Consider the following 27,890-nt stretch of genomic DNA (forward strand, 5'->3'; position numbering starts at 1 on the left):
AGGGCTGGGGCAAGGCGGCGAGGACCGGGTGGTCAGAGGCCCTGCCCTCCGTCCAGGCTCCGCCTCCCACTCCGCCAACCCCCTCTCCGCCCCCTTCTGTCCCCTCCCCCTTCCGGGTGCTATGCCTACTGCCCCCGAAGCCCGGCCCTCAAGCCCAAGCCTCAATCACTGCTCACCTGCCCGCAGGCCTGCCTGTCTTCTCACTGCCCTCGTGTCCCCCCACAGCCCGGTCACTGGCCTTCCGCTCCCCTAGGGCTATTAGATCCACACGGTTTTCGCCCGAGCTGTTCCTGAAGCTTCGGACGCCTTCTGCAGCCGGAGCCACGCCCCACTCCTGACCACGCCCCCAGGGCATCACCACGCCCCACTCATTGTTACACCCAACTCTCACATAAAGATCACGCGCCCAGGACAGCCACACCCCCCCATTGTTACGCACCACCTGACCGTCCTACTAGGGCCACTCCCCCGGTATGACCACGCCCACATCCTTTAGCCACACCCCTAGAGTCAAGACAAGCCTCCGCCCCCTGACCACGCCTCGACCACAGCAGGCCACGCCCCAGGCCAGAGCCACGTCTCTACTAGAGCAAGGCCCTAGAGACCCCTGGTGTTTGGGGGCTCTGCTCTGTTCCACTTTTTTTTTTTTTTTAAAGATTTTATTTATTTATTTGAGAGAGAATGAGAGCACGAGAGGGAAGAGGGTCAGAGGAAGAAGCAGACTCCCTGCCGAGCAGGAAGCCCGATGCGGGACTCGATCCAGAGACTCCAGGATCACGACCTGAGCCGAAGGCAGTCGCCCAACCAACTGAGCCACCCAGGTGCCCCTGCTCTGTTCCACTCTTGAAGACCGCCCAGCGACTTGGGGTGCCCTTTCCCGCACTGTGGTCCAGAAGGTCTGTCCAAGCGGCACGCTGGGCACCCAGGGAGATCACTGTCCTGTGCCCACTGTCCCAAAGCCGTGACCTTATTTTGTCCAAGTTTTCAGTTTAGTCAGAAGCGTAAATCTGGTTCCTGTTACTTCACAATGGCCAACAATGGAAGATGAGAAATTATTCTTTTGAGTGACTATAGAAACTTGCAAAATTTTATCTTGAGTATCCTTACATTTCACTTTGAGGAGGTATGGCTATTTCCGTATCTTTCCTTTTGGAGCACTGGATGGTCTTTTGAGGTCATCTTGGTTTTTTCCAAATATATGAAATTAAGTATCCCCCTCAAGTAGTTCCTCCTCTTCACTGCTGCAGTCTCCCCCACTTCGGAGATTCCTGTTATCTTGCAGAAACCTCACTTGTACCCCTTTCCCCGCACATTTTCTTTATTCTCGCTGAGGCCTTCTGCAAACACTCTTTGCCACACAGTTATCTCCCAGCTCATCAGCCACCGGCTCATCTGAACTCTTGAATCTTTATTGTTCATACTCAACACTTCACCGTTTTACTTATTCCTACCTCACGTTAGCAATACACTGTTTCTTTGAGGACGTTCATTTAGCGGAGGCGGTTCAGCCTGTTCCTTTTAGTGGCTGAAGTCTCAGATTTTGCCGGAGCTCCTTTTCTCCCGGGAGTTCCTGGAACCTTGCCCGCAGGAAAAGCCACTCACACTCCTGTTTCCCAGTGAGGGTTTCTGGAGAACCCGTGTGCCCCAAAGCTGACAAAGCTGTTGTGCATTTCCTGTTTGTCCACCCACCAGACCACCATGCTGCAAGAGGATTCCCCCTTCCTTGGTTTTAACCACTAAAATATGCCAATTTTCTTCTGTTGCCGCAATAGCTTAGGTTTGGGGAGTATGGCAGGGGGAGGGCAGAACACCTGCTTGTGTGTTCCATCTACTCCCCAGTCCTGCCAGGCTTGAGGGTTGTCTGGTGGTCCTGAGCTACGCACTTGCTTTCCTGTTCCACTGTCGTCAGGTCAGCTGATTGTGTGGAGAAACGAATAGGGTTTGGGAGCTGTGCTTAGATGCCATATTTGCACCTGTTTCTTCACCATCCCCAGAGGCCACATGTTCCTCCATAGAGAGACCACGGTCCTGTCTTCCCTTGGAGGATTTTTGGACATTATTTTCACTCCGTACTCTGCTCACAAGTCAACAATCCAACCAGTTCCCCAATTCGACAGGCACTACAGCAATCTGATTTCCTAAATGTGAAAGGGAACTTTTTTGTCATGATTACCACGGTGGCAAGTCGGGGGGTGGGGAGGTTATATATTTGCTGTTTTTCTTTGTGGCCTTTAATTTGGGGAATACTGTAACCCCATGATGAAAGAGGCAGGCTCTGGCTGGGATGGAAGGGGAGCTTGACCACATGCCTCGTGGTTAAGCCCAGTGGACTGAGGGAACAAACAGGCAGCTGGGGTGGGGGAGCAAAGCATCAAGCCCCAGCTCCTGGATTACTGCTCCTTCAGCCAGGTGTTAATCTGTTTACACTTCAAGCTTTGCCTAGTATGAGGAAGGGAATCAAGTCAAGTGCACACAGTCTGCTCCATCCCATGGCGTAACTCCTTCTTGCTGGGCCGCTGAGCTCAGCCAGCCCTCTTCCCTCCCCACCCGCCAAGCACTCTTACTTTTTATGACACAGAGCTTTCACATTCACACATCTGTGCTCACAACCGAGTAGAAACCTTCTAAGTACAACTTCCCATCAAATCAAAGTCACCGTTATATGGATTTACCTCCCAGCAAGGTCATCTCGAGAACAGTAATGTAGAAGATGCACCCCCAATTCAGAATGTGAAAAATCATTTGAGAAAATATGAAATGTTTACACACGTTAGTTCTTTATTGGAAGAGGTGGTTCAGATCCACTTATATATGCAAAAGGGTAGGATGACAAAATACGTAATGGCCCTGTCACCTTTTCAAATATTTTACCTAAAATATACTTTTTATTAAGCTTTAAGGTCACAGTGTAGGAAATCTCTGTAGTTGCCATTAAAACTACTCTAAAGAATCTTTCCTGCACAAAATGATGCAGGATTTTAAAACAATATACATGCAGAGAAAGACACATATCTTAAGTGCACAGAACACTCAGATATTCAGCACCCAGATTTAGAAACAGTATTACCAGCACCAGATAAATACCTTTTTCAGCCTTGTCCCAAGGCTAGCCACTAGCCTGATACCTAAATGCATAGACAAGTTTTTATGTCCTTCTGCTTTACACAGATGGTCATGCAGGGTTTGTGCCTCTGTGTCTGGCTTCCAGCATTCAGCTCTGTGAAACCGAGCTCCTATTGCAAACACTTACGGTTCACTCGTTCTCAACACTCTACAGTCTTCTGCAGTGAAACATACCCCTTAGGTTCATTCATTCTACCGTATGCATGCCTTCAGAGAATTCTGGTTTTAGCAGTTTTATGCCATGAATATTCTAGCATGTCCTTTGGTTGACATAAACGCACCTATCTGCTACGTTTGGGTTAAAAGGGTATACGCATGTTCAAAGAGCCAGCTTTCCAAAATGGTCACACTAGTTGGCAATACCTCAAGCAGGGTAGGCTTCCTGCTGTTTACCTCCTTGCCAAAACTTGATTCTTTCTTATGCTTTTCATTTTAACCATCTCAGTGGGTGGGTGGTGTTTTAATTTTGCATTTCCCTGATTACTAATAAAAATAACATACCTTTTTGTGTTTACTGGCCATCTGGATATTCTCTTTTAAGTGGATGTCCCAATCTCTTGCCCATTTTCTATTTTTTTCTTGTTGATTTATAAGCATTCTTTTTCAATTTTAGATCCAGGGCTGGAAGGGCCAAATCCAGACTGTTGCCTGCGTTTGTGAATAAAGTTTTATTGAGACACAGACATGTTCACAGAGACTGTCTAGCCCACAAAGCCCCAAGTATTTACTAACTGGCCCCTTCCAAAAACCATCACCACTCCCTCCTCTACACTCAAATCTGCTGTCATATATGTAAGTTGTAAGTATTTTCTCCCTGTTTCTTGCCTATTTGCTTTCTTAATGGGATCCTTTTGATAAACATAAGTTTCAAAAAGTTAATATATCCAAATTAACTGGCTTTATTTTATAGTTTAGTGATTTGGGGGGTCTTAAGAAAAATTTTCTTACTATAAGGTTGCATACAGTCTGCTAAATTTTTCTCAAAGCTTTATTATTTTACATTTCATATTTAGATCTGTAATCCATCTCAACCCACTTCTCTATTTTCTATTAAAATTACTGACATTTATTAGAAAGAATATCCTCTTCCCCATTACACTGCATTATCATCTTCATCAAAAACCAAGTGACTGTATTATATATGGGTGTTTCTGGAGTCTTTATTCTGTCCGAATGGTCAATTTGTTTCTCTCTGCACCAATACCACACAATTATAATAATTTCTATGGCTTTATGACAGGTCTTCCTTGGTACCTGGTAATATAAATTCTTTCACTCTATTCCGGAAGATAGCCTTGACTATTATTGGTCTTCTGAATTTTCATTTGAATTTTAGAGTTAGCTTAATTTCAATTAAATAACTTACTAGGACTTTTAAGATTGCATTGAATATATGAAATTATTTGGGGGAAACTGAGATTTTTTTAAAACTGTCCTGGAATCCATGAACTAGATACAGCCCTCTCAAGTTTTGCAGTTTTTTTTTCTAGATACAGTTCTTGAAAATAGGTGTTAAGTAATTTTCCCTCCAGGCACTTGAGGATTTTTGATGCTATCTTAAGTGGTATTGCTTTTAAGTTTTTCATTTTTTACGTTCACTGCTGGGTATATTAAAAAACTATTTTTGCACAATGAGCTTATATGCAGGGACCTTGTTAAACTTAGTCATTAATTTCAATTATCTGTGCATTCTTCAGAACTTTCAATGTACAAAACCATGTCAACTGCAAATAAAAGTTTTACTTCTAATGCTTATGCTCTTTGTTTTTCTTCCCTTATTCTCCTGGCTATGTCCTCTTGCAGAATACTGAATACAATTAGTGACAGCATACAGCCTTTTTTTTTTTTTTTTTTTTTTTTTTTTTCCTTTTTTGCATCCTGGAGAAAACTTTCAGTATTTCAGTATTAGGTAGGCTGGCGGTTGTAGTTTTAGATACTTTTCATGCAAGTAGGGAAGTTCCTTTCAAATCCATAGCTTATGAAGAACATTAATGGATGCTGACTTTACACGTGACTTTTCTGCGTCCTAGATTGTTTCCATGATGTAGTCCAGTGATTAATTTTTGATTATTAAATGACCCTTACATTCCTTGGCCCAATGAACTGGGTCGTGTGACCACTATAAACAGGTTACTGGCAATCAGAATGGAATTATCATGATTGGTTTAGACGAATCGGGATTCACCCTCTGTGTCATGTGAGGAAATGGTGAACAAACTCTTCCAGCAAGGAATAAGGGGAGAAAGGACACTGAGTTAATCAACTAAAACTGCCAGAAACTTGTATTTGTTCCACAATACTGGGAATGAGGAGCAGTGCACAAAATAATGTGACATAGTACTCATGTCAAATAAAAGGAGATGAAGTTTCTGAATTACGTAATACTGGCACACCGCGCACTCAAACCTATGGATTAGACAAGCAGAGTGGCAGGAGAGCTGTGTGTTGTTTACAGATGAACTGTGCGGATGCCCTTTTACTGACACAGACTTAACTCCAAATCATCTATGCATAGTTTATGAAAACAGTGTCTTAAAATCTTTTTTGTTCAAGTGTAGTTGAAAACTCTACAAAAACCACCAGCTTAGCCTTTACTGACGGGACATTCGCCAAAACCCGTCTGTCGATGCCTCCGAACAAATAGAAAGGTACGTATTTAACTATCTGGTACCTAGCAAACGTCTCGCCAACAACCAATATCCTGTGTTAGTACATTCTGCCACCTTAATACTCAGAATACTGCCTTTTCCCAAATAATTTAAATCCAAATTTGCATAGAATTACTATTAGACTGCATTTTAAAAACATGATAGAAACTGCCATATATGTTTAATGTTTCTGTCCTCATTATAAACTCCTGATTCCAAAACTTCATTTTATACAATGGTTTATTCTGAGCTGATAGCTTCTGATAGCTTTCCTATAAACATTGGAATTTACATCAGAAATATGGCTTTTAGTATAACAATTTCCAAGACAATATGTTTTCCCACATTCATCACTCTGACAGATCTCGTCTTGGTATGATTCCCTGATATGTAAATACAATTTGAATTCCAAAATAAATATTAAATATTCATCAAGTTTCACTCCTGTATAAATTATCTCGTGCCCAATGGGTTGCAGGATCGCGCTGAAGGCTTTGCTGCTTCTTGCATTCCTAGGGATCCTTCTCTGTGAGAAATCAGGTAGAGATGAATCTAATGCCTAAATGGTTTTCCCCATTCAGAAACACGAGCTCTCAGTGACGTGTGTCTCCCTATTAGATTTCGTCATATTCAGAGCGTTCTGACTTCACAGGAGAGTCTCCACATCCAGTACACTCACATTCCCTCTCCTGTGAATCCTCTGATGGCTATTGAAGGCTGACCTGTGGTGGAATTTTTTCCCACACTCGTTACATTCGTAGGGTTTCTCTCCCGAGTGAGTCCTATAGTGTACTGTGAGGTATGACTTCTGAGAGAAGACTTTCCCACACTCGTTACATTCGTAGGGCTTCTCTCCCGAATGGCTTCTATAGTGTACAGTGAGGTTTGACATCCGAGAGAAGACTTTCCCACATTTACTACATTCATAGGGCTTCTCTCCCGAATGGATCCGGTGGTGGATCGTGAGATAGGACTTCTGAGAGAAGAACTTCCCGCATTCGTAACACTCATAGGGCTTCTCTCCTGTATGCACTCTTTGATGTCTAAAGAGGGATGAATTATGGGAGAAGGTTTTCCCACATTCACTACATCCATAGGGTTTCTCTTCAGAGTGACTTCTGTAATGTATAGTGTAGTATGACAACTCGGAGAACAATTTTCCACAGATGTTACATTCATAGGATTTCTCCCCTTTTGAAAGCGACTGGTGCCCACTGAAGGCTGAACTGTCAAGGAAGATTTTCCCACATTCATTACATTCATAGGGTTTGTCTCCTAAAGGAGCTGTAGGATGGTCAGTGAGATATGAGAACTGAGAGAGCTTTCCACATTCACTACATTCGTGGGGCTTCTCATCTGTGTGTACTTTCCGATGTCTAATGAAGGCTGAATTTAAATTGAAGGTTTTCCCACACTCATTACATTCATAGGGTTTCTCTTCTAAGTGACTTCTATAATGTATAGTGAGGTACGACACCCGAGAGAAGAACTTCCCACACTCACTGCACTGATAGGGTTTCTCTCCCGTGTGGGTCCTCTGATGTGTAATAAGGGTAGATTTTCGGTAGTAGGATTTCCCACATTCATTACATTTGTAAAGTTTCTCTCCTGTATGCGTTCTCTGGTGGTCACTGAGGGCAGACTTGCGGGAGAAGGATTTCCCACATTCGTTACAGGGATAGGGTCTCTCTCCTGAATGATTCCTCTGGTGTAGGGTGAGATGGGTCTTTTGGCAGAAGGTTTTGCCACACTCATTACATTCATAGGGCTTCTCACCTGAATGAGTTCTCAGGTGTTGGGTGAGATGTAACTTCTGACAGAAAGTTTTCCCACACTCAGTACATTTATAGGGCTTCTCCTCTAAGTGTGATCTCCGATGGACGGTGAGGGTCCCCTTTTGGCTGAAGGATTTCCCACATACATTACATTCATAAGGTTTCTCTCCCGTGTGGGCCCTCTGATGTATGATTAACTTTGACTTTTTACAGAAGGATTTTCCACATTCGCTGCATTCAAAGGGCTTCAATTCCATCTGTGACCTCTGGTATACATTAAAATTTGACATCTGGATGAAGTCTGACCCAGAGTCATTCCACTCGTAGGGCTTTTCCCCCATATAAGCTCTCTTATGAGCAAGGAAAACAGCTTCATTGTCTAAGGCTTCCATGCATTCATTATATTCAAAGGGTTTCTCCAAAATATTAATTTTCTGAAGAATACTCTCTTCATTTTGAGAATAGCCTTCCCCATTTTGATTACATTCATAGGGTTTCCCTCTGTGGTACATCTTCCCGCATTCACTACACTCATCAGGTTTCCTTCTTGCATAGCTTCCATCACTAATAATTAATTCTGAAGTAGACTCTAAATTCTTTCCACATGAGACACAAGTATGAGATGTTATGTTTGAAGGAACAAGGCTTGTTTCCACATTACATGTTTTATCAAATGCATTCTCTCTCTCTTCAATCGGGGTTTTGCTGTCGATAGGAATAGCTTGCCTTGAACGTTCATCTTCTTTTCCTGGGATTCTCTCTATCCAGTCATCAACTTTCCAGACTATTTCTAAAAAGGAATAAAATTAAACAAACCTTGTGAATCTGAACACACCAGGTATCAAACGGGAGTGGTACTCAGGTGCCCTACGGAGGAAGTGACTCTGGCTTTATAGCCAGTCTCCACAAATAAACGTCATCACAAGGGTCTAGTCTTCCTCTCCCCTTGATGTGTCACATAAGACACACACACACACACACACACACACACGGGAGTGGGGTGGGGTAGGCACAGGGAAGGGATAAGAGTGGGACAGGACTCAGCACTAGAGAGAGAAGGGAGAGTAAATTCACACCAAATATAAGTACCTTTGTTACTTCCCAAATATGTTCAAAACTTTGGTAGAAAAGGTGAAATAAACCCAAGAAATGATGAGCAGAGGGCACCATCACTGAAAGAGCACTAGATTAAGGCAGAAACAGGAGGGCTCTTGAGCACATTGGTCCAGTGGGAGAACAAGAGCAATTGCTACATGAATATTCAAGGAAAACATTCAAGTACGGATTACGCTGGGAGTAAGAGGTCACAATTTATATTAAACTGTAAGATACTGCTTCACACAAAGATTACCACGATGACATCCTCACTAGCCCAGACCCTTCTAAAACCTTTGCCTTTCTATTCTGCACATAAATCCAAATAAGCATTCTAAAAATTCCAATCTCCTCATCTTTAGAAACAGTCCTACCACCAGGGCTCCAACTCCCCAGCCCTGGTTCACATTCACCTGGAGGGAGGAGAGTTCCAGGCACATAAATATCCAAAAGAAATGTAAGATGGGACCAGATGGCAAGAGACCGAGCCTCGAACATCGTCTCTCTGAAGTGTCCCGACAGTCTTACTTAACTGTAACTGCACTTTGCACAACAGAGCATGGCGGCTAAAAGTGCACAGATGAGGCTACCTCGATTCAAAGCCACCTCTACCACACTACTGGCCGAGTCTTGAGCAAGTTACTTAACTGTGATGCAGCTTCGCATGGCTGAAATGTGCCCAAATCACTGGGAAAGGACCAACTTGGTGCATGTAAATCGCTCAGAACAGTACATGATACGAAACACATGTCCATCAATTTTCTTTCAATTTACTGACTTAAATTTCATAAAACCAGTCATGTCCCTGACATAACACTAACCAAGTCCTGAAAACAAGCAAGTTATAGTACAGGTTTCATTTAGTTTTAGTATAAAACCTTAAATGTCAGATTTCTAGAGCTGCCCCTGTAGTATTAACTTTTTATTTCTACGCCTCTTACAGACTTTTGGAGCCTCTGAGCTCTTGTTAGCTGCTCTCATCCACAATCAGTGCGACACCAACGGTTCTGTGCTCAGAAATCTACACCCTCCCTGGGCCTCCAAGCCCCGAATACCAACAGAAAAAACAAAACAAAACAAAAAAACAAAGAGAAGTTATCATTCACCAGTAAGATTTTTCATTACTTGGATTCACAAATGTATTCAAACTAGCATTTCACTAATCTTCCAAAAATACCTTCTGCTCCAGGAAGGCAGGCCATGCCCACTTACTCCCAATCACCAGCCTATGCTCACGCTCTCGTTCACCAAGGTGGCTTCCAGCGGTGGCTACACTCCACACCTATCCATACTTCAGGGGAAGCTTTAAATGTTTCTTCCCAGCTATTTAAAGCTCTTCTTCCTTTAATTTTTAAAACAGCTTTAACACAAAGTTATAAATAACATGTACTTGAAAGTCAGTACTCTGTGTGAAAGCTCAACCTGAACTAGTCCATGCAGCTATGTTTTCCTTTCCTAACTTTTAAACCGTGTGCCTGCGGATAGTATGGCAACGTTTCCTAGTTTTCCTGAAATCTGTGATTGGAAACTAAAGTAGTTCCTAATCTGATCAAATGGGGTGCTTTCAGGTTCCATCCTAACCCTGTATTATTGAATCATAGTTGAGGATAAATTAGGTCTCAACGGATATAGATAATAAAGGTCTTTCTGCCCTAGGTCCTCAGTCCATGAAAAATCTACAGAATGCCTTCTATATGTTACACACCAAAGCAGGATGAAAAGATCCTTCCTCTCTGGAGGATTATAACTCAGGTAGAGAAAGAGAGTCAAGTCCAAATATACAATCATACCTAACCTTCATGGTAACTGCGGAATGGGTATCAAGAGAAGGGAGAAACAAGCGTGGTGAAGAAGTAATTAAGGAAAGCTCAAATAAGAGGTGAACTTTTAAGGATAAAGTTCTAGAGGTTCTGTTGCACAACAATGTGAATATAGTTAGTACCACCGAACTGTATGCTTAAAAATGTTAAAATGGTAAATTTTGTTATGCGTTTGTGGTTTTTTGAGCCTTGGCATTTCTTCTGGGGTAGATTTTTTTAAAAATTAATTTTTTTTTTTAAGATTTTATTTATTTATTTGACAGAGAGGGAATGAGAGAGAAAGCACACGAGAGGGGGGAGGGTCAGAGGGAGAAGCAGACTCCCTGCCGAGCAGGGAGCCCGATGCGGGACTCGATCCAGGGACTCCAGGATCATGACCTGAGCCAAAGGCAGTCGCCTAACCAACTGAGCCACCCAGGCGCCCATTTTTTACTTATTTTTAAAATTCAAATACAGTTATTAATGTGCCGTGTTATATTAGTTTCAGGTATATATTGTAATCTCTTTATAACTACAATTTAAAAAGGAAGGAAGGAAAACGTATAATTTGGGTAAAAGAGGCACATACGAAGAAGGGCTAGGATAGTCTGGAGATCTAGACCAAATGGAATTTAACAAGAGTCTGGGGAAACAGGCCATGAATTTTGATGGGCAACATCACACCATAGTGAGAGGAACCCGAGGAGAGGAGAATGTAAAATGTATTTCAGAAGAAACAGTTATGGGCTCATCTTGTCAGCCTAGTGTTAAATCAATTGGATGTTTCGGATGAACAGACTCTGCAACTTCCAAATAGGATTCACTGTAATCCAGGTATGAGAAAGTATCCTTTACGCTGAGGGCAGAAGAAACTAAGAATACACAGGAAAATTTTAAAGCATTTCACAAAAGAAACAGGAACCAAGGGAGAGAAGACCAGTATGATGTAATAAATAAAGGAAGTGGGGAGGATGCACAGGATGGTTTGGAGAAGTTTGCAGCTGACTGTCAGCCACTCTGAGGAAGAAGGGATTGGGGTACCTCTCCAGCACGGGCATCTGTCAGGTGAAACAGTCCACAGGTTACAGGCATTAAATATCAATTGGGACAAGCAGCATAAATACAAAGAAAAAGGCCTCACAGTTGAGATAAGATGAACCTTTTTAAAGGACATGAAGAAAACTAAAGAATGGAAAAAAGGCTCTTTTCCTCCCTGGCTGCTCAAAGCTCAGCCGCCATCATGAAGGACATGGTAACTATCCAGACCAGGAAGTTCACAAGCAAGTAAGTACTTCAGTGGAAACAAATGGTCACTGATGTTCCTCACCCCAGGAAGGCTACAGTAATTGGGGAACAACTAGCACAATGTACAAGACCACACCAGGTGTCATCTTCGTATTTGGATTCAGAACCCATTTTGGTGGTGGCAAGACAACTGGCTTTGGCATGATTTAGGATTCCTTGCATAATGCAAAGAAAAATAAACCCAAATACAGACTTGTAAGACATGGCCTGTACGAGAAGAAAAAGACCTCCAGGAAAGAGTGAGAGGAATGTCAAGAGCAGAATGAAGAAAGTCAGGGGGACGCCAGGAGCCAGGGCTGGTGCCGGCCAACAGGGAGCCAGAGACTGGACAACAGGAGTAAAGATTCTGCAGCAACTTTATCTGTGGTGATTGTGCAGATTTTTCATGAGGATTAATAAACTAAGAACTTAAAAAAAAAAAAAGATTTTATTTATTTTTGTAAGAGAACATGAGCGCCTAAGCAGGGGGAAGGGACGGAGGGAGAAGCAGACTCCCCACTGAGCAGGGAACCCCGGGATCATGACCCGAGCCAAAGGCAGATGCATAACTGACTGAGCCACCCAGGCGCCCAAGCTAAGAACTTTTAAAAAAAAGAATGGCAAACAGGTCCTGGGAGGCCAACTTCACTTCTGAGTAAACGCTTCCTGCACATCTACGGTGGCTGCAGGTGTGGGCAGACAGAGAAGGAGCGCTGGGGAAAAGAGGAAGGCCCGACTCGCGCTGCACCAGCACACTGACACCGCTTAAAGCTCGAAGTCGAAGAAAAATCAAGACGGCTGCATGAATGCTTCAGCGAAGCTCGATTTTACTTATTTTTATTTATTTTTTTAAAAAGTTTTATTTGACAGAGACAGAGAGAGCACAAGTAGGGGGAGCAGCAGAGGAGAAGCAGGCTCCCTGCCGAGCAGGGAGCCCGATGCAGGGCTCAATCCCAGGACTCTGGGATCATGACCTGAGCCCAAGGCAGCTGCTCAACCAACTGAGCCATCCAGGCACCCCGCGAAGCTCGATTTTATTTTATTTTAAATTTTTTTTAAAGATTTTATTTATTTGACAGAGAGACAGACAGCGAGAGAGAGAACACGAGCAGGGGGAGTGGCAGGCAGAGGGAGAAGCAGGTTTCCCGCTGAGCAGGGAGCCCGATTTGGGGCTCGATCCCAGCACCCTGGGATCATGACCTGAGCCTAAGGCAGACACTTAACAACTGAGCCACCCAGGCGCCCCTAAGTTCGATATTACAGTAACCTTTTTCCTCTCTTCTGCAAACCTGCCTGTGGTCTCAGGAACCTGGCACCACCCTGAAAATAACTAACAAGGCTGGCAGCATATACACAATTCCTGTCAAATCGGCCAGATCCTCTCCCTTATATAAAGCCCCCTTCCTTGCAGTCTGTGAATGCCACAGCCCTCTGCAGCCTCCTTTGCCCGGCAAAGCAATGAAGTTCTTGTTGCTCTTTAGCCCAAGCTGTCTTTCAGTTATATTTGGGCTCCGAAGCACAGGGGTCAGTTTTCAACAACCTCACGCGAGGACTGACTTAGGGCCTGTGCTCATCGGTGCCAAACGGAGCGCTGGTGCACCTACGTGAGGCAGAGGCTGGCCTCACCGGCTCAGGGAGGGGGCAGATTTTGGTGTCTGAGTGCACAAAGGAGGGAGTGAAACAGGCAGGAAACCAGCCCAAGGCACTTCATGGCAAGGAAGGAAGGAAAATGGAAGACAAAAAGAATGAACGGGAAAGTCTCAAGTTCATTTTTCTCTGAGACTTCTGAATGCCTGCAAAGAAAGGAATTCTGTGCTACTGGGAGTGGGTGAGTTACTGAGAACACCCGAGGAGGAAGTGACTGGATCCTCAGCACTGGCTAGCGTGGAAAATGCCCACAAGTGTAAATCAAATGTAAAATCAGAAAAGCAGCCTGCACGCGGTGCTGGAGGGAGCAAGCTGCCTGCGGCCTGGGAGGCGTGGCCGGGGCGCTGGAGGCTGAGGGCCGCCCTCAGTCCCTCAAAGCGGGGCCGACCATGTCCAAAACCCTACTGTGCTCCTAACTTACCGGGATGACTCTGACACGGCAGATCACCTTCGGCTATCCATGGCTCCTCTCCCTGCTCCAATTTGAGGATCACTTTCGGTTTGGTGCTGTCGTACCCTGTGAGTGAGAAACGGAGGCAGACTTGGACCGGCTGCTCGGCTCTCAGATCTCTGAGTCCAAGATGCTGCCTCAGAGGCTGCAGGATAAAACGTGGCCAGTTTTGCACCTTCGCGAAATCAGAAGGTTTCGATGGAGATGCCAACATACGAATACCCAACCTGGTGCCCAAAGGGAGTTAAATGGTCCTATCACTTATTTCTTCAAACTTGAGGAAAAATCATTAAATTGGCAGTCCCTCCACCCCAACCCCGGCCCCTGGGGGTATGGACCCACACAGCAAGCTCTCCTCACCCACAGAGACGAGATGGCTGTAGTTCTCCAGCATCACATCCCGATACGTGGTCTTCTCATCGGGTTCCAGCTGCTGCCACTCCTCCTGGGTGAAGTCCACGGCCACGTCCCTGAATGACACTGGCCCCTGGAACGGCACCAGATCAGAACTGGTCACATGGAGGAGGCATGCGGGCATGGGAGCTTACCCAGCTCACTGATAAAGTTAACTGTGAACGCTGAAAACCTGACTGTGTGTTACAGATTACGGAACGAAATCAGAGTGGAAACACACTGCCTTCGGGTTCTTTCACATGCCCCCTAAAAAACCAAGCCCCGAAACCAGAAAACCAAGTGAGCTCCCGTTTTGCAACTGAACTTGAGTTCTGGGGGACGTAAGATGAGTAAGACACCACTCCTGCTCTCAGAAAGCTTCCAGCCTGGGAGGAAAACACCACGGAAATAAAGACGCATTTTAACCCTCAGCCTCCCGCCCCACCTCGTCACGGGGGCGCACGCAGCACTCGGTCCCTGGTCTCCGTCTTCCTGTTCAGCTGTTTCATCTGTAGCGACCTGCGTGACTAAGGGTTCAACTTCCTCCAAGTTTTGGGCCAAATACCACACCTCAAACACCTCACTCCTGCAGCAATAACTTGCACCAACGAACGCCCGAGAGGTCAGAGTGCCGCACGGAGAGTGGTTTAACAAACTGAATTTTATGCTGCCAGGTTAGGTTTCACAGATGCAGCCGGGATGCCAGAGGAGTAAGGTGGAAAGAAGAGGCAGAGGCGTGAAGTACCAATGGGCAGAAACAGAGGCAGCATTGACACTGAAAAGGGGGGTGGGAAGAACAGGGCAGAGAGACCCCTGCTCAGCTCTCTGATGGTAGGAGCGGATTCTAATTCAGGAGGGTAAACTCAATGTACACAGTTACTTTCCTGCCTCAAAAACAAAATAAAACCCCCTAAAAGTCCAATTCAAAGAAATAAAAGAACAGAGCCCTGGAACACAGAGGCTGTTCCCTGAGCAGGAATTTCTCTGAGGAGACTCCTGACACACAGAGCCGAGAAGAGGAGAACCGAAGCCGCAGACCGCACAGCTCCACACAGGGCGCACGCAGGGCCCCAGCAAGAGTGGACTGCGGACTGTGCCAGAGCCCTGGAGGATCCCCAGGCCCATCGGGAGGGCGCAGGGCCCCAGTCAGCAGTGGAGGTGAGGAGCAATGAGCCACAGGAGCGCGTGAGCAGCCCAAGCGGTTCCCGGTTTTCGGTCCACAGAGCAGTGGGATGAGCGGCGGACGGTAAGACCTCTCCGGTTGTGGGCACCGTGGCCACACACGTGGCAGAGTACCACACGCTTCAGGCCTCCACAGGTGGGGGGGGGTCACACATTCACTGCGACACAGACAGCTTCTGTCTGGGATAAATGTTAAATCGGAGGGAATACGGGTGCGCTCCAAGAGGGTCTTGGGCAAACCAGGACACACGTCCACTCTATCCGTGCTGGACGTGGGTGATCTCCCTGAAGGCAGCTCTCAGAGAACCACACTGAGGGAAAAGCGACTCGAGAGACAATCTTGTCTGCCAACTCGCAGCCAGTTCAAAATGGGAGTGGTGCCTACAGATTCCGTGTGTAAGAAGACACCATCCACAGGAGAAAAAGGCAGCCTACAGAATGGGAAGAACATCTGCCAACCATGTCTCTGGTAAAGAACTCATACCCAGAATACACAGCAAACTCCTAAAACCCAACAACAGAAACCAACATGATTCAAAATGGGAAAAGGACTGGAATGGACATTTCTCAAAGAAGACACACAAGTGTCCAAGGAGCACATGGGAAGATGCTCAACATCACTAATCACTACGGAAATGCAAATCAAAGCCACAATGAGTTACCACCTCCTGTCCCTTAGCATGGCTACTACCAAAAAGCCAGCAAATAACACATGTCAGAGAAATGAGAACCCTCGTGCGCTGTCGCTGGAATGCAAACTGGGGCAGCCACTGCAGGCATGAGAGTGCCTTAAAAATTAAAAATAAATTTGTTATTAATTTACCATATGATCAAGCAATTCCACTTTTGGGTATATACTTAAAAGAACTGAAAGCAGGGTCTCAGAGAGGTATTTATACACCCATGCTCATTGCAGCATTATTCATAATAGTGAAAATGCAGAAGTAACCCAAGTGTCCATCGACACATGAAAAAACAAGCAAAATGTGGTCTATATGTACAACGGAGTAATATTCAGCCTTCAAAAGAAGGACATTCTGGCACCTGCTCCATCATGGATGAACTCTGAAGACATGATGCTCAGTGAAACACACCACCAAAAAGACAAATGCTGGACGATTCCACTTAGGTGAGGTACTTAGAATAGTCACAATCAAAGCGACAGAAAGTACAATCGTTGCCAGGGGAGGGGGGACGTGGGACGTTACTATTTACTGGGGACAGAGCTTCAGTTTTACAAGATGAGAAGTGTTCTCAAGATGGACGGTGGTGGTGGTTGCACAGCAATGTGAATGTGCTTAATGCCAGTGACTTGTACGTTTTAAAATGGTTAAAACAATAAATTTCATGTTATATGTACTTTATCACAATAAAAAAAATGGAAGAAAAACTGAAGTGATGTCAACCTAAACACATTTCCCTAATCCACTAACTTCTAGGGCTCTGCAGTCATCCCCTCCATAAAGAAAAGAGTGAAATGGCGTCATTAGTTGAGTATATCCATATTAACTATTAGTAATTTTTCTCCCAAAAACTGAAATAAAAAAATCAAGACTCATCAGCTGATTGAGGAAAACAGTGTAAATAAAAGATAAGCATCAAGATGAGCAGCTCAACAATGATAAAATCAATTTCGTAAAGGACACTTACATTTTTTCTACTGATTTGTATTTTTCAATAAATTAAGGATACTGCTTCCATAAAATGAGAACATTCTCCCAAAAACAGCCAGCAGAGAATACTTAGAAATTAAAGACCAAATTGTTGAATTTTTTTAAAACCCCCAAGTAAGAGGCTTAAATAACAAATGGGACACAGAATATACAATTTAGGAAATGTCTCAGATAACAAGAAATTGAAATGCTGAAATAAAGCTTGAGATACAAAAGCCAGGTCTGACAGACTCAACATTTTCAGAAAGAGAAAACAAGAAGGACGAACACAAAGAATCAAAGGCAGAATGGAAAATGATACCTGAGCTGAAGGATCGCGTAAGCCTTCATGTCACAAGGGGCCATCCAATTTGCAAACAAGAAGTTTTGGGGGGAAATACAGATCTAGAGATTTCCTGATAAAATGCCCCAAACCGAAAAATTAAGGGAAAAAAAAAAACAACTCCTAGAAGGTGGGGAAAAAACACACCAGTTACCCTGGAAACTGCCATTCTACTTCTCACCTGAGAAAAACCCTTGGACAACTGCCCACGGCTTGTGAAAGAAAAAGTATTTCGAATCCAGAACCCCAGAACTGTACACCAAGCCAAGGTAACATTTCAGCCTACAGACATTAGATTCTTTCAGGAAAGCAGGACAATTTATTATCAAAGGGATCACTTTCCTCAAAACGTTCAAGATATCCTCCACTGAAAGTGAGTGAGAGGGCCGCCACAGAGGAACACGGGGATACAGAAGCCCCCCTGAAGAGCAGCAAGGGGGTCTCCAATGCTGTTGCAAGCAGCGGTGCTAGGGACTGCCAATACTCAACTCCTGTTTCAGAAGAAAAGTGCGCGGCAAATGTGTCCCATCATCCTGCTGCTGACAAAAGATGTATCAACACAGGGTTTTCTACCCCCATGTAGGTGCCGCAGCCGACATTCCCCAAGACTGCAGGAGTTGAGCTGACGGAGAAGCCCGAGCAGGACATCGCAGGACAAGTGAGCTGATGAACTGCCACGGAGAGTGGAGAACCTTCTGGGTTCAGTTAGTCCACAAGGCAAGGAGTGGCGGGGTCAGAAGACTGACCAAGCAATCAGTAAGACAGACAAAATCACACACCACTACCGCTTGTATCAACACAAACGCAAAATGAGATGTTAGCAAACAGAATCCAACGCCAGAACGAAAATATATAATATCTAAGTGGCACTTATTCCAAGAACACAGGCTCATTTAATCTTTGGAAATCCATCAACACGCTATTCTAGTATGGCTAAGAAAAGACTTTTATCCCACAAAGATGCTGAAAAAGCCTCTGACTATATTCAAAATACATACGTGATTAAAAAAAACCCTCAAGAAAATAGGAATGGATACTTCACTAGCACAGATATGTGTATACACACACACACTCACACCCTAATACATAGTACGTGGGATACACACACAAGCACACGTGTGCTTTTTAAGTTTATACAGACGGAGACGCACATGCACAGCTTTTATACCGTCCTCTCAGCTCTAAAGTCAGGGTTTTACTTAATGGACAAACACTAGATGCGTTCCCAGTAAGATAAGGAACAAGGCAAAATGCTCATTATCTCCAGTTGGAGAAAACAGAAGGCATACTAATCAACAGAGAAAGAATAAAACTATTTCTATTTCCAAGTGATATACTACACCCAAAAAACTCAGAGAATCAACAACAAAACCAACTCAATAAAGGAATACTGTTATAGAAAATCAGCACATATAAAGCAGTAGCCCCCAGGGAGCCTGGCTGGCTCAGTTGGAGAGTGTGCAACTCTTAATCTTGGGGTTGTGACTTTGAGCCCCATGTTGGGTGGGGAGGGGAGGGGTGGGGAAGGGAGGGAAAGGGAGGGGAAGGGGAAGGGGAGGGGAGGGGAGGGAAGAAGGAAGGAAGGAAGGAAAGAAAGAAGGAAAGAAAAAAATCACTTAGAAAAAAACTAACAGCCCTTGTTACATTAACAGACTAAGAAGATTTAATTCAAGTATACACACAGTTTATGGAGTAAAAGAAAAGATAAAATTGTTAATAAGAAACATACAAAATCTATACTAGGAAAACTTTAAAAACACTCCTGAAAGGCGCAGAAGCACACTTGAACAAATGAAATGATGCTCCTTTTCCCTGGATGGGTCAATTCAGTAACACAGAGATGTAAATCACTCTACCCTCAATCACTTTACAGATATGTGATCCCAACAAAATTACCAAAAAGCTTTTTTCCTGGAACTATGTGAGCTGGCACTAAAGTTCATATGGGGGGGGGGGGATCAAGAACTAGGAAAATCTCCAAAAAAGCAGCTCTTTAAAGGGCCTAACCTCTACCAGATTTAGAACACACCCATTATGATTAAAAGGGTTTAGCGTTGGCATACGGATGGAGGTGGGTCAGTGGAATGGAGCAGTAAGTCTAGAAACAGACTTGTGTGATCACATGACAAACCATGAGGACCTGTGATATTACAAGACAGTGTAACAACGCACTGATTTTATTTTTTTTATTTTTTTATTTTTTTAAAGATTTTATTTATTTATTGAGAGAGAGAATGAGAGAGAGAGAGAGAGCACATGAGAGCGGGGAGGGTCAGAGGGAGAAGCAGACTCCCTGCTGAGCAGGGAGCCCGATGCAGGACTCGATCCCAGGACTCCAGGATCATGACCTGAGCCGAAGGCAGTCGCCCAACCAACTGAGCCACCCAGGCACCCCAACCCACTGATTTTAATACACAGTGTTGGAGCAACTACAGTCCTTTGGGCAAAGACGAAACTGCATCCATACCTTACACCATAAAAGAAAAAAGTCCAACTGGATCGGTGATCTAAATATAAAATACTAAACCACACAGAAAAAAAAAATGGGTGAATTTCCCTATAACCTGGATGTGGGGAAAGGTTTCTGGGGACACCGAATAACAGAATATACAAAGCGGTGGTTTTCAAGACACGGATCTTGAAGCAATGAAGGACAGGAATTACAGACAGGAAATCAACATGGGGAGGCCTGTGGTTACTGCCCTGAGAGTTTCTGGCCCTGGAGCAGGGAGGGTTGACAAACGGGAAACATGCAGGAAAGGACAAGCCATACAGAAAATCATGGATCTACTGAAATAGGCCTAGAATGGACCCAGATGTTACAAGTGGTACTGAACATTAAAATAGCTTATTACCGTATTCCTTATGTTCAAAACATCTGAGTAGGAACAGGGAAGACATAAAAAAAGACTCAAATTGAACTTCTACAGATAAAGACTACAGTGTCTGAGATGGAAGTTACACCAGACTAGATTAACACAGCACTGAAAAAAAGATCAGTGAACATGAAGCATAGCAATAGAAGCTTATATAAAATGAAATGCACAGAGAAAAAGGAATTTAAAGAGAACAAGGTGTGTCAGTGAGTTGTGGGACAACTTCAAGCAGCATAACACACAGGAATCGCTGAAGGATGGATGGAGGGAGGCGGGGGAAATATCTGAAGAAATGTGGTCAAAAATTTCTCAAAGTTGATGAAAATCAAACACACAGATCCAAGTTCAATGATCCGCAAGCATAGAGACATGAAGAAAACAATACCAAGACATAGCATAATCAAATCACTCAAAACCAGGGATAAAGAGAAAAGTTTAAAAGCAGCTAGAAAAAAACCCAAAAAACAAAAACCACAGTACATACAGAGGAACGAAGGTAAGGATGACATCACATTTCTCCTGGAAACAATGGAAGCGAGAAGACAGTAGGGGAACATGTCTGAAGTACGGGAGGAGAAAACCCAGCAAAGCTCCCCTGAAATAAAAGCCAAGGCAAAATAAAGCTGTTTTCTGACATACAAGAGCTGAAAGATTCTTCAGCAACTAGAAGTGTTCCAAAATCTATAAAGAACTTATCAAACTCAACACCCAAAAAACAAATGATCCAGTTAAAAAATGTGCAGAAGACATGAATAGACACTTTCCCAAAGACCTACAAATGGCCGACATGAAAAGATGCTCAACATCACTCATCACAAGGGAAACACAAATCAAAACTACAATGAGATACCACCTCACACTTGTCAGAATGGCTAAAATCAACAACACAAGAAACAACAAATGTTGGCGAGGATGTGGAGAAAGGGGAACCCTCCTACACTGTTGGTGGGAATGCAAGCTGGTGCAGCCACTCTGCAGAGCGGTATGGAGGTTCCTCAGAAGGTTAAAAACAGAAATACCCTACAATACAGCAATGACACTATTAGGTATTTACCCAAAGGATACAAAATACAGATTCAAAGGAGAATCTTTGAGGTTTATGGCACCCTGATGTCTGCAGCAGCATCATCTACCATAGCCAAACTGTGGAGAGAGCCCAAATGTCCACCGACTGATGGATAAAGAAGATGTGGTTTGTATACAATGGAGTATTACTCAGCCATCAAAAGAATGAAAGCTTACCATCTGCAATGATGTGGATGGAACTACAGGGGATTATGCTAAGTGAAATAAGTCAGTCAGAGAAAGACAAATACCATATGATTTCACTCATACATGGAATTTAAGAAACAAAACAAATGAACATATGGGAAGGAAAAAAAAAAAGAGGGGGGGAATCAAACCATAAGAGACTCCTTAAGGACAGAGAATACACAGAGGGGTGATGGAGGGAGGTGGATGGGGGATGGGCATTAAGGGAGGGCACTTGTTGTGATGAGCACCAGGTGTCCTATGTAAGTGATGAATCACTGAATTCTAGTCCTGAAACCAATATTGCATTGTATGTTCACTAACTAAAATTTAAATAATAATTTGAAGAAGAAAAAAACAAACAATTAGAAGTGTTGAAGGAAGTCCTTCAGGCAGAAGGAAAATGACAGCAGATAAAAATCTGTATCTACATCAAGAAATGAAGAGTACTAGACATGATAACTATGTTATTTTCTTATTCCTGAAAAAATAACTATTTACTTAAAAATCATTATGTCTTGTGGGATTGATTCTACCTGTAAAAGTAAAATGACACAACGGCATAATGACCCAGAGGGGAGAAATGCAAGTGACAAGCTCCCTACATTCTCAGCAATCAACGGTACATTACCTGAAGATAAGCTGTGATAAATTAAAGCTGCATACTATAAACCCCAAAGCAATCACAAATAACAACAGTGTTAGAGCTAACAAGCCCACAAGAGATGTAAAATGGAATCATAAAAGACACACAATCAAAAGGAAGGAAGACAAAAGAAGAAAAAAGAAACTAAGCTGATGTACAAAGAGAAAACAAAACCAGACTACGACCTAATCGGTTATATCACTAATCGTATTACGTGTAAATGGTCCAAGCAACCCAATTAATAAGCAGAAACTGTCAGATTGGATTAAAAAAAAAAGCAAGATCCAACTATATGCGCTTGAAGTATAAAGACGGAAACAGGTTAAAAGTAAAAGGATGGAATCAGATGCCAACACTACTCAAAAGAAAGCTGGAGTGGCTGCATGAATATCAGAAAAAAGTCCACGTCACAGCACCGAGTATTACCAGGGGTAAAGAAGCCCCCCCTCACAATGGCAAAGTGGTTACTTAATCCAGAGGACATAACAATTTAAATGTTTACGTACCTAATAAAATACATGAAGCAAAACCCGATAGAATTGCGATAGACAAACCACAGTTGCAGGAGATTTCAACTTCCTTCTCTCAGGACAAAAGAGGACAAGGAGGCAGGAAATCAGCAAGGAATCAGTTCACTTGAACAACACTACTAACTTAACGGGATCGACCTTTATTGAACTTCTCCCACCAACAGCAGAACAGGCAATCTTTTCAAGCACATGTTCACTAACTAAAATTTAAATAAAAATTTGAAAAAGAAAAAAACAAACAACTAGAAGTGTTGAAGGAAGTCCTTCAGGCAGAAGGAAAATGACAGCAGATAAAAATCTGTATCTACATCAACAAATGAAGAGTACTAGAAATGATAACTATGTTATTTTCTTATTCCTGAAAATACAACTATTTCACCCAGGGGGCACCTGGGTGGCTCAGCTGGTTGGGGGTCTGACTCTTGGTTTCAGCTCAGGTCATGATCTCAGGGTCCTGGGATCGGGGCCAACCAGGTCCTGCATTGGGCTCTGCACTCGGCAGAGTTGGCTTGGGATTCTCTCTCTCCCTCTGCCCCTTTCCACCCCACGTACTTTCTAATAAATAAATAAATAAATATATCTTAAAAAAAAAAAACCCACATGTGGAACTTCCCAAGAGAGACCCTATTCTGGGCCATACATTTATTTTTTTTTTATTTATTTTTTTTTTTTAAAGATTTTATTTATTTATTTGAGACAGAGAGAATGAGAGAGAGAGCACATGAGAAGGGGGAGGGTCAGAGGGAGAAGCAGACTCCCTGCCGAGCAGGGAGCCCGATGCGGGACTCGATCCAGGGACTCCAGGATCATGACCTGAGCCGAAGGCAGTCGCTTAACCAACTGAGCCACCCAGGCGCCCTGGGCCATACATTTAAAAGGAGTGATTTCATGGAGTATTCCCGCAGAAAATTCACAATCTAAATCTAATCATGAAGAAACATGAGAGAAACCTAACTTCAAAGAATTCTATAAAAATAACTGTCCTGTAGGGGCGCCTGGGTGGCTCAGTCGTTAAGCGTCTGCCTTCGGGTCAGGTCATGATCTCAGGGTTCTGGGATCGAGCCCCGCATCGGGCTCCCTGCTCAGCGGGAAGCCTGCTTCTCCCTCTCCCACTCCCCCTGCTTATGTTCCCTCTCTCACTGTGTCTTTCTCTGTCAAATAAATAAATAAAATCTTTAAAAAAAAATAAATAAATAACTGTCCTGTATTCTTCAAATATTATAATGCCATTAAGAAACTACTGTCGTGGGGCGCCTGGGTGGCTTAGTCGGTTAAGTGACTGCCTTCGGATCAGGTCATGATCTCAGGGTCCTGGGATCGAGCCCCGCATCGGGCTCCCCGCTCAGTGGGAAGCCTGCTTCTCCCTCTCCCACTCCCCCTGCTTGTGTTCCCTCTCTCTCTGTCAAATAAATAAAATCTTAAAAAAAGAAACTACTGTCGTAAACAAATTTGAAAAGCATCAAAGCTAAATGCAATTCACAATCCTGACCTGGATCGTCTACCAGAAATTAAAAATTACTATTTTTAGAAAATTACTGCGAAAACTGGTAAAATCAGAAGAGAAGTTGTAGATTAGATAAAAATATTAATATTCCATTTCCTGAATTCAGTAGAGAATACCCTTGATCTTAGGAGGTACAATCTGAAAAGGGACAGGATAGATGACATCCACTCTCAAATGATTTAGGTAAGAAATATGTATATACACAGAAAGATAATAAAGCAAATGTGGGGAGATGTCAAAAACTGGAGTATCTGGGCAAAAGGAACCTCGGAGTCCTCTATGATCCTTGCAACTGTTGTGTAAGTATGAAGTTTTTCCAAAATAAAACGCTGAATAAAAATGAACGTTATCAAATATACAGGGGATGTTTCAGGGGCGTCTGGGTGACTCAGTGGGTTAAACGTCTTGGCTCAGGTCATGATCCCAAGGTCCTGAGATTGAGCCCCGCATTGGGTTCCCTGCTCAGCGGGAAGCTTACTTCTCCCTCCCCTCTGTTCTTCCCTCCCCCCATCCCACTCGTACTGTCTTGCTCTCTCAAATAAATGAAATCTTTTAAAAAAGAAAATATCTTGGGCGCCTGGGTGGCTCAGTCAGTTAAGCGCCTGCCTTCGGCTCAGGTCATGATCCCAGGGTCCTGGGATAGAGCCCCATGTAGGCTCCTTGCTCGGCAGGGAGCCTGCTTCTCCCTCTGCCCCTCCCCCTGCTCATGACCTCTCTCTGGCACAAGTGCACGCGCACTCTCTCTCAAATAAATAAAATCTTTAAAATACATATATATAGTTGATGTTTCAAAAGGACTCAGAAACCAATCTGAAGGGATTTCTCTGGTCAAAGACAGAACCACCTAGGCATCAAAGAGAGTAACAACTTCGATGTACTGAAATACTTAAAACACGTGTAAACCCGTAAGCTCATAATGATAACAAAATGAAACAAACAAAAATCTCGGTTGCTCAGGAGCCTACTCAATATTGTGAAAATTACCTTTTCTGTATGAACCACAAAACCAATTAAAGAGATGTTTTTCTTTAGAAAAGTATTCCAACCAGTGAATGAGGAAGAAATGGCAAAGCAGCACAGCACCATCTTGTCTCCTCTAAAGAATCCAGGAATCTTGGCAATGAACATCAACCAATGGATGCTAAATCACAAAAACAAAGACAGGAAGAGGATACGGGCCTCTAGGAGAAAGCAGACAAGTATCATGGGCAACAAAGTCTTCCCAAAAGAACTGAACAGAAATGGGTAAACTTGCAGAGCTAACTACCAATCTTATAAGGCAACTAGGGAATTAATAAAAAAAAGTGTTATAAAGTTAAAATGATGGCAATGTGGTAAACACAATCCAGACTGCGGGAAACAGAGGATAAACCCAATTTCTTCAAACGTAAGTTACATAGTAACACAAGAGACATACCAGAGGAACTACTAGTAAAAGATTTAAAAGACTTATCAGCCCCCATCGCCTCCCCGCCCCACGAAGTATGGTCTCTACGTGTACCCTGAGAAGAACCCCAAAACATTCAGAAAACGGTGAAACTTTGAACAGCAGATATTACATATTAAGAAAGAAAGGTATTCAGTCAGATGCGTGGTCCCGTGAGGTAAGGGCTGGAAGATGTCCAATGGATTTGACCATAATTAGGTCACTGTTAATCTTTGCCAACACATTCGGGAGAAGGGTGAGGATAAAACCAAGATGCTGAGAACTGAAACAGGAATGGGAGTGAGGACGTATTTACTAAAGAATACCTTGCTGTATTATTTACTGCACAGCCCAAATGAACAGTAACAGAAGCATCTGAAGGATGAGCAGGCCATTCCCTCCGACTCAGCTTTTATCCCTGGATCAAACAGTAACAATGAAAATGTCTCCTTGGATCAGGGTATTTTGCTGCCTGGAAAAACTATACGCAGCAGGCCCTTGGCTTAGATAAGCAACAAGTATAAGCCATATGTTGCAATGACTTATTAGGAAAGCTACCCATGATAACATCAATTTCAACAAAGACATTTTCTCAAGTCCTAGGAAATCTTGAAAACCCACAGGTAACAAAACAGTCAATTCAAATCACATAATGGGGGCGCCTGGGTGGCTCAGTCGTTAAGCGTCTGCCTTCGGCTCAGGTCATGGTCCCAGGGTCCTGGGATCGAGCCCCGCATCGGGCTCCCTGCTCCGTGGGAAGCCTGCTTCTCCCTCTCCCACTCCCCTTGCTTGTGTTCCCTCTCTCGCTGTGTCTGTCTGTCAAATAAATAAATAAAATCTTAAAAAAAAAAAAAAACCACAAACCACGTAATGGGCCGTACTCTCCTTTTCTGCGACTGTCAGGAACATCAGTCGTATGTGTAGCTCTATCCCCACAGCCCTGAGGTGACCTACTGTCTGCACACACGAACTCGAAAAAAGACTCTGGGTGCTGATCTGACCCCTTAATAATGGTACTTTACGTGATAATGTCTTTTATTTCCACATTTCCATTTTAAAATCTGGATCCATATAAACCTCCTGAAATGCATTACAAAACCAAGCAAGGGAACATATACAGAGATAGGAAAACTCACCTGTGATTCATTCATTTTCTGCTGCTCTTGGAAAAGCATACAGACTGTTAACAGTGGACCTAGGGAAGCAGAAGAAATAATAGAAGTCAGAAGCATCCGGCATAATAACCACCAAAGAAAGCTCATATCCTGTGAACACTCAGAAGGGGCTAAAAATGTGAGAAAGGAGAAACAGAGTAGAACTGTTGTCACTCCCACATATCAGGAAGTGATTAGATGGGTTACTCTCATTGGCTAACATAAACATCGACTCATTTTTCAAACAGCTTGCCTCCATTAATGTTGGAAAAAAAACTTCTTACACTGTTTACGTATTTTCTTACTGACTCTTCAAACTGCTTAAAATCAAGTATCCACAGGAACAGAGAATACTACTTCTCTAAAATGATTAACGTGCATCAAAGCATACTTCTGTTTTTAAATAGTATCACTTTACTGCGTTATCGCTGCACGTAAGAATCTTTTACTAAGAAAACTGTAACAGAGCGGACAGAACACCGGCCCAGGAGCTGAGTCCTGTGAGCAAGCCCACCCACAGACCCCGTCACCCTGGACAAGCCACCTCCCTTCTCAGGCCCAATGTCCTGTCAACCCAGGCAGCAGCACCTGGCCCTGGCACACTGGTCCGGCGCTACACCGTGGGATGCCCCAGAGCACAACCCAGCGGGGTCAGCAGACACTCCGCGCTTACAGACGCGGCGGGAAGCTGGACAGGGAACCCGGGGGAGGAAGGCGTGTCGGGTGTGGGGGGCGGCGCGGGCCCCCTGCGCCCCCGGGAATCCTGGGTCCCACGAGTCCCGGGGAGCGCCCATCCCTCCCCGTCCAGCCGCTCGCGCCCTCTCGCCGCCGAGCCGCCCGGAAGATCCACAAGCGCACGACCTACCCCGTCGGGACCCGCCGAGCTGCCCCAAGGCTACCGAACGCTCCGGGACGGGGGCTGCTCCTCCTCCGCCTCCCGGGGCCGCCGTTCCCGGGGAGCCGGTTCTGGGCCTACGGGACAAACTCACTTCGGGCCGACGACCCTCTCGGGGCCCGAACTGGCCGCCCGGGGCCTCGCCGTCCCGCAGGCGCAGACGGGCCGTGCCCGGGCCTCGCCGCCCTGAGCCGCCGCCGTCCGCCCGGCCCCTCC

At 44.2% G+C, this 27,890-nt stretch overlaps 1 protein-coding gene across 1 annotated transcript; it reads right to left on the minus strand.

The window, feature by feature from the left end:
• Positions 1–803: 803 nt before the first annotated feature.
• On the minus strand, positions 804–27,866 carry RBAK (RB associated KRAB zinc finger). The gene is made up of 5 exons (XM_032394117.1): positions 27,645–27,866; positions 26,762–26,820; positions 14,183–14,309; positions 13,793–13,888; positions 804–8,336 (listed from the first exon to the last, which is right to left on the minus strand). The coding sequence occupies exons 2-5, from the start codon at positions 26,798–26,800 to the stop codon at positions 6,418–6,420; spliced, it is 2,181 nt and encodes a 726-aa protein (XP_032250008.1). The 5' UTR covers positions 26,801–26,820; positions 27,645–27,866; the 3' UTR covers positions 804–6,417.
• Positions 27,867–27,890: the final 24 nt, after the last annotated feature.

This window comes from Phoca vitulina, unplaced genomic scaffold, assembly GCF_004348235.1.
Source record: "Phoca vitulina isolate PV1807 unplaced genomic scaffold, GSC_HSeal_1.0 scaffold79, whole genome shotgun sequence".
NCBI lineage: Eukaryota > Metazoa > Chordata > Mammalia > Carnivora > Phocidae > Phoca > Phoca vitulina.